This window comes from Centruroides sculpturatus, unplaced genomic scaffold, assembly GCF_000671375.1.
Source record: "Centruroides sculpturatus isolate CEXI.00-Female unplaced genomic scaffold, Cexi_2.0 scaffold1912, whole genome shotgun sequence".
In the NCBI taxonomy this organism is placed as follows: Eukaryota; Metazoa; Arthropoda; class Arachnida; order Scorpiones; family Buthidae; genus Centruroides; species Centruroides sculpturatus.
In genome coordinates, this window is record NW_019386159.1 from 76,788 (window position 1) to 84,335 (window position 7,548).

General features: G+C 28.7%; 1 protein-coding gene and 1 long non-coding RNA gene across 4 annotated transcripts in view; one reads left to right on the forward strand and one right to left on the reverse strand.

Annotated features, from left to right (window-relative positions):
* The window catches only part of LOC111613856 (hemicentin-1-like), a 26,820-nt gene extending 19,838 nt beyond the window's left edge, over positions 1-6,982 (forward strand). For 2 of the 3 annotated variants that reach the window (XM_023355206.1, XM_023355207.1), the window contains exons 7-12: positions 4,893-5,007; positions 5,084-5,235; positions 5,322-5,435; positions 5,517-5,696; positions 6,330-6,465; positions 6,607-6,982. In XM_023355206.1, coding sequence (XP_023210974.1) covers positions 4,893-5,007; positions 5,084-5,235; positions 5,322-5,435; positions 5,517-5,696; positions 6,330-6,465; positions 6,607-6,661 — 752 coding nt within the window. In that variant the 3' untranslated portion in view covers positions 6,662-6,982. Of the gene's footprint in view, positions 1-4,892; positions 5,008-5,083; positions 5,236-5,321; positions 5,436-5,516; positions 5,697-6,329; positions 6,466-6,606 lie in introns of those variants that run through there. The other variant, XM_023355209.1, reaches the window with a different exon arrangement.
* On the reverse strand, positions 1,924-2,358 carry LOC111613857. The gene is made up of 3 exons (XR_002754832.1): positions 2,283-2,358; positions 2,101-2,204; positions 1,924-2,011 (listed from the first exon to the last, which is right to left on the reverse strand). It is a non-coding gene; the product is annotated as an uncharacterized LOC111613857 (long non-coding RNA).
* Positions 6,983-7,548: the final 566 nt, after the last annotated feature.

Consider the following 7,548-nt stretch of genomic DNA (forward strand, 5'->3'; position numbering starts at 1 on the left):
TTTATTCGACTAATATATTTATAAATAAGATGTAGCCCAAAAAATAGCCAATGCGCCAAATGATATTTTTTACGGCAAACTAAAAAACGGGTAGCCAACTTTGGCGCAAAGTAGCCAAATCATGCAAACCTGGAATAAATACTAAATAAAGCCGGAGTTGGACTCAAAGGATTATAGACCCAAATGCGGGGAAGGGAGAGAAAGGACAAAAGATAAAGAAGTGAGGAAAGTTGGAAAATTAAGGGTCCATATTTGCATAACAGAAAGTCTATTTAATCTTTCTCACTACGTTTTATCTTTTGGCCTTTCTCTCCTTTCCTCGAATTTGGGACTATAATTCTTCGAGTCTCAACTTTAGATTTATTTAGTATTCTTTCCTCATTAACACATTTCCAAGTATTTGAAAATATTTCCTTTCGACTCAAAAGTAAAATACATATAAAGATTTATGGCTTTGTGAAACTTCTTTTTTGAGTTTATGCCGTTGAAATAAATAAATTAAATTTAATTTAAAATTTGTCGGTTTTGTTTACACGTTTATTGGGCCGCATTGTAACTTGCCTTGGGCCGCATGCGGCCCGCGGGCCGCGGGTTGGACACCCCTGGTCTAAACCGACCGCCTTGGATCAATCATTCAACTGACTTTCATCCAAGCTATCATCAAGCGATCCCATCTATCTTCTGTGCGTTCAAGATCTGACGCTCTACAGACCAGATATCCTCCGAATCACCTATTCACTAGGTATCCTCGACGTCGACCTCTCCAACAAATAAAAAACTGACTTTCTCGGTTATACTCAAGGTATTTATCAGCACGTGATCGAATGTAAACTCTCTCTCGCAGTTAGAGACCATCGACGATAGTCCAAATAATCCTAATTAACCTCCTATAGCTGAAAAAAATATATATATAATCCTTTGTAAATAAGCGGGTATTTGTTTACATTAAATCTGTAGTTGAGTGCACTTCTTTTGTACGCGTTGTCTCTTAGACCCCATCTATCCCGAATCCGATTGCCTACAGGCGCGACCGTTCGCACGTGAAACCAACATCTAACGGTCATTGAGATTTCTGTGTCCCTTAAGGCACAGTGGTGTCAGTCCTGACGTGGCATCTTGACGTGGTGCCGACCCTGCGGTCACAAAATAATCAAATACAGTAAAAAACCATAAACAGAGTATCTTTGGAGAAGTAAACTAAATAATATTGAATTCATTCGGAGCATCAGATTTATTATTTAAAGATAATATCCAGGACTGGAAATACTGTTATACTTTGTTAATGGAATCTTCAATCTCCCACTTCATAAATAAAGATCAAACAAACCTAAGCCATAGTATCCCTGGTATCTAAAAATTTTAAAAATTACATCCTTTCAACCGTATATGAATAAATCAATAAATTTCAATGTGGAAAGACCAATAGCCCAACTACTCTTACAAATATTCTCTTTTATTGATAACACCTATATTAATTTCTCAAACAACCAATGCACATGGTGTAAATCCGATGACTTCTCGATCCACCATTTATTTCAGAATTGCCAGGACTTAAAAATATACGAGACTCATATAATATCACGCGAATACTCCATTGTAATCTAGCTTCTGACTTAGAAATAATTTGTATAAATTCAACAAAAAAAATCTTTATAATCTATACAACTATTTCATCAAGATTGTAAAAATACTAGAAAACTAAGATACAATTACTTTATTAATATTACATTTTACTGACTGACATAATTTTTTACTGGTTTAAATTTCATAAAAGAAAAATAAACGTTTTATTATATGTAATCATGCTTATTACTGTATTTTATTTAATTTAATATATACATTAGTTAAAATTCAAAATTTAAACAGTTGTAGACGTTTTGAAATTATTTATTATAATATTAAATTCATAAACATTTTAATTTTCTTTAGTTTCTGTTGTTGGTATCTGGACGGTTGTATCGTTGTCAACCTCGATAACCTTTCTGCACCTATAACTTTTATCCCGTAGATTCTGAAACAACCAAATTATATACAGTTTATATATATTAGATATATATAAACTGTATATAATTTAATGATTTAAATAAACAAAAATCTTACTTCTCCTATTCTGCAACTGTATCCATTGGGACATGGACATTCATTCTTATAGATTCCCTTTTCTTCATCTAACAAAGCTCCTGTGTTTGGATTACAATAGCGACCTAAGAAGTTTATCCAGTCGTATTTTAATGACATAATATACACAAAATAATGTTTTCAAAACTCCTGAAAATTAATACCCGTTCTCGGTATCTTTTTACACGTTTTAAAATCTTCTACATCAACGCAGCATTATTTTCTACCACAGTCTGACTGTGTCTCGCAACGTCTAGGTTTTCCACAACCTGCCTTTATAATAACAATAGAAACGATAAAATTTTATTTAAAAAAGTGCTTAACATTTAAATTATTTTAAACACTTACATGCACTATAACTAAAACACTTAGTGCTAAAATAATATGATAGAGCTTCATTTTAAAATTAAGTAAAGAACCATCAAGATGCTTGGATTTTATACTTTCTTTTTATCGTTCAACGCTTGTGAAAATTCACAAGGGGAAAGTTATATTATCAATAGTTTAATCTTTTAAATTACATAATATTGATATATTAATACACGTAGCGGGAAATTAATGAATTTTCGAATGTGGCTAAATTTAATACAGTTGCTTAATACATAATTTCACATTTGATATCGGTTATTAAACATGAAAAATTACTTTAATCTTCAGTTATCGGATTCAGCCTGCAAGTAATAATCTGATTTTCTCGTAAATTTCTTGCCAAAGAATAAATAAACAAAAGTGTATAGTATACAGTAAGTAGTGTTATATTTAACTCTGTCAGATAAAATAACCTAGCTATTTTTGAGAGCAAGTTTCCATTTAAGTTCGTTTTGTTATAACGCTGTTGAGGTACAGTACATTTGTAAACATTTGTAATTATTGCTGTTGAATTTTTTTTATTTTTACATTTTTAGAATCAGGGGACATTGAAACGTTGATAATTGAAAAAGAATTATATAAAAAAAGTTCGGAAGTATTTATATGTCCGGATGTTTACCGTGCGCGTGTGTGTGGGTGCACGATTTTTGTTCACACTCTTTGAAGCTTAATAACTCCTCTGCTATCGAAAGTTTCTGAAATTTTGCAGGGAGATTTGTTTATTATGGGAATTGATGATATTAAATTTTGGTGGTTAAAAGTCGAGGGGGTGGGGGTTGTGTGTTAAGGTCGGACTTAATGACGATTTTACTTGTTATTATCATCTACAGTTTTTTTTTAAAAATAAATCCATCCCTACTTTCAAAATTAAGCCTTTTGCTATCTTATAATAGTTAAAAATATAAAAATTTTAATAATAAAATTTCATAACAGATGGCGGTCCCCCACACACAGAATTTACAAAGTAATACTGTGTATTACTTTGTAAATTCTGGTGTGGGAAGTGAGAAAGTGAGTGGGATTGAATTTATATTTCACAATTTCCGTAATTGTGGAGAATTATTTAATAGTGAACTTTTCTGTTTTGTGTTAGGTACTGCCGTTTAACTTTAGTTAAATTAGAATTTCAGTCACAATCGCTATTGCTATCTGTTAACTAATTCTGTATATTTAAACTACTAATTTTTTAGGTACTGTACTGTATGTATATTTTGTATATTGTCACTGTTCTATGTGCTTTTGATTTTGTCTGTCAACTAGTTTTTATATTATTATGTGATATTATGTAATAATAATAATAATAATAAAGCGACCATATTTTGATATTAAAAAACTAGCAACGAGTTGCTCAACTTTCTTGGCAATATTTAAATTCTGGTGGCGCATTCTGTTATCATATTTCATAAAATATTTTATATTTTTCGCTTTTATAAAAAGGTAAAAAGCTTAATTTTGAGGGTAAAAATAAGTTTTATAAAATAATTGTAAATGATAATAACGACAGCACTTTAAATTTGAATGCGGTTATAAACGTGTCACCAGAATGGAATACGATTTTGGATGTCTCAGACAAGAGAACTTGAAAGTTTAGTGAGATTTTGTAAACCGGCAGTTGTAGGTTATTTAAAAAATATTATGCACCTTTGTATTTTTAGTTTTATGTCTATATTTACTGTTTATAAGCAAAACTATGTCCTAAAATGTGTAATAACAAACTGATGAGGATCGGAAGATCGAAATTCNTATTACCCGATTTAATGAATTTATTAAATATATTCTTACGTCTCCACTTTCTGTCACCTTTTCTGCAACACATTCTAAACCAGATGCACATGGACACGCCATCATATTAACACCTTCTTGCAATGAAAGTATTTTTGGCAAACAAAATTTACCTGTTTTATAACAATAACATATAGACTTCGTTAAAAATACAATATTATTAAAAACACAACATACCTTGTTTTACTAAAGGTTGGCATATTGCTGTAGCAAATTGAAAGGGTCTCACACAGCATTGATCTCGATCGCATTCATCGTGATTTTCGCAAAATTTAACTTCACCCTAGATTATTACAGTTATTGTAATAATAATAAATATTTGAACGGTAAACTTTTATATTTAATACTTACAAATGCTACTGAGAACAATATTACAAACAATAAAGGAAGCATCACTATAATTTCCTGGAAAATAGTTTTGATACTATTTAACGTGCTATCTAGACAGCTTGTAAGAGAGAATCTATTTTCCCACCACTGTATATCGTTTTTTAAAGCTAAATATATTATACTGATTATTACTGAGAAAAATGCTGCTGTTATTTTGATAAGGAAGAGCAAAAGGAAAAAAGGGTCTATTTTTTTATAAATTAAATTTTTATTAAATATAATTTTTATTTTAGCAAATATAATAATAACAAACGAAGACGAACAAGGGAAAGGAGTTATTATGGAACTCGAAAAAATGATTACTCTTCAGTGTAATGTTTCTAGTCCCGTTCCGTTTGAGTTAATTTGGTAAGCTTTTTTAGAAGTTTTGATATATTTTAATAATTGATGCAGCTATGTAATAAAAACTTCTGTTTGATGTCAGGTATAAAGACAGTGCTTTAATAAATCCTTCTTCCAGAATAATCGTCATTCCGGAAAATAATTCTTTGGTTATTTATAATACAACAATTAAAGATGCCGGACAATATACTTGCGCAATAGATGGTTTCACTAATTTTACAATTGATGTTTATGGTAAATATATTATCCTAATTACCCTTTCAGACATAAATAAATCTTATTTTAATTATTGCTAAGATGTATTTTATAATTACTTAAAGTCAAAACACAAATGGTTCCTTTCGAAAGATCTATAAATCTCGTGCAAGGCGATACATTAACTCTTCATTGTCAGACTATTGGCGCACCTCTACCAATTCTGACATGGTATAAAGGTGAGCGTTATTATTAATAGGTAATAACGATTGTTTTTAATACCAACTGTTAATAATACCTTAACAGAATTTCTCTTGTAGACGAGGAACTAATTGATGAAACAGAAGAGAGAATAGAATTCAAATTCGATGATAATCAAGTACCTAATGCGAAATTAATTATTAAAAATGTAGATTATGTTGATCGTGCAAAGTATACTTGTTTTGCAGAAAATGGAGTAGGAGAAGCTTCTAATTCAACAATACTTGTTCGAGTGAAAGGTAAATATAAACGTTTGTAAGAGTTTAAGTTTTACTTCTCTAATATATATTTTTTAATTCATTAAAATCACAGGAAAACTTGTTTTATAACTTCGAGTTATAATTTTCTATTAAAAAATTATAATTATATTAAGTTTTATAGAGATAAAAATACGTGAATACTTAATACACATGAAAGAATGAATACTTAAAAATACACAATAAATAAAATAATTAATCTACTGCGGTTAGGAATTTACCCGATCTTTATTTTTAAATTAATTATTTAAATATATGGTTGCCAAAATAAATGATTCATATTTCATAAAGAAGAAATAGAAATTAATTCAATAAAACTTTTGTCGAATTTATAGTTTTTGCACTTATGTGCAGTATAAACTTTGAAAACTATTGTGTAACTAAGGATAAAGTACATTGATGAGTGAAAATATTTTCATTATATTTCAAAACTGTTTAAGAAATAAAATGAAATTAATTAATCATTTATTGCTATCTTTATTTTCACGTCGAGCTTAATTTATTAATCATGCTTTCCGTTAGGAATTTGTCAATAATACAGTTACATAGCGTAAGCATTTGTCTCGTTTAACAATTATTAACTGTTTTAATTAATAAATTAAATTTTCATTTTAGATAAATTAGCAGCACTATGGCCGTTTTTGGGCATATGCTGTGAAATTTTTCTGCTGTTTATAATTATCTTTATCTACGAAAAAAGAAGAGGTCATTCGGGTGATGACGATTCCGACACCGATATTTTTTCACAAACGTATGTCCATGATTATATTATTATTATTAAATTTTTTTTTTTTTTAGAGAATATCACTTAAACTAAGTTTAATTTTTACCAAATACTATATTTTCTTAATTTATTTAAAACCCAACAAATAAATTTGCTTCTAAATTTCAGGGATATCCCTATGGAAGAAAAGGAAAGTACTTCACAACTAAGGCAACGAAGATAAAATTTAAGTGGTTGTAGTTATTTTTATAATGGAGAAAAAATCCTCGTCAGGAAGTAATTTACAGAAAATAATTTCTGTCAATTTTAAAATCAAAAGCTATCAGAATTTTTATAAAATAAATCACGGAGAATGTGTAATGCTTTGTATAGGACGGAAGATGATGTGCAGAATGGAATGGATTACGTTATAGAATGATATTTAGGCATAATATTTATTATTAATATGGCTTTAAAAAAACGATTGCATGAACTGCAAATGTAATAAATGAACATATTATTTACTAATATCTCTCATTCCATCTGAGATTTTATTGTTTCTAATTATAATAATTTATATTATCAGATTCTTATAAGAGCAAAAACTTTGAGATTATTTTTTATTAAAAATTATTTTTATTAATATATNAATATAAATGGATGTAATCTTTGTACTAAATAAAATATAAAGATTTTTTGTTAATGATTTAAACACAATTAAATACTCAATTAACGATTATCTTTGAAAGTTGTAGAATATTCAGAAACACACCTACACAAAAACATATTTTGTAAATTAAAAAAAATTTTTTTTGAGAAACAATTTATTAAATATTCTAAAGTTGATAGGAAATGAGTTAATTCTTTTTCCGGTGTAAATGTTTATAAAAGTGATTTTAAAAAGTTAAAAAAGATATGCTTATTAATTAGTATTTTGTAGAAAAATTAGAAAGATTATTACATATTAATATATGTAATAATATTTATAACATTTTTTCAGTAAAAATATGTACAGTGAACTCCGGTATAACGCGCTACCTTATAACGCGATAAAAAAAATTGCGAATACTATTCATACAAAATTTTGTCCAGAGGTATCAGCGATATGCGATCAGTGTGGGAACTCAGAGA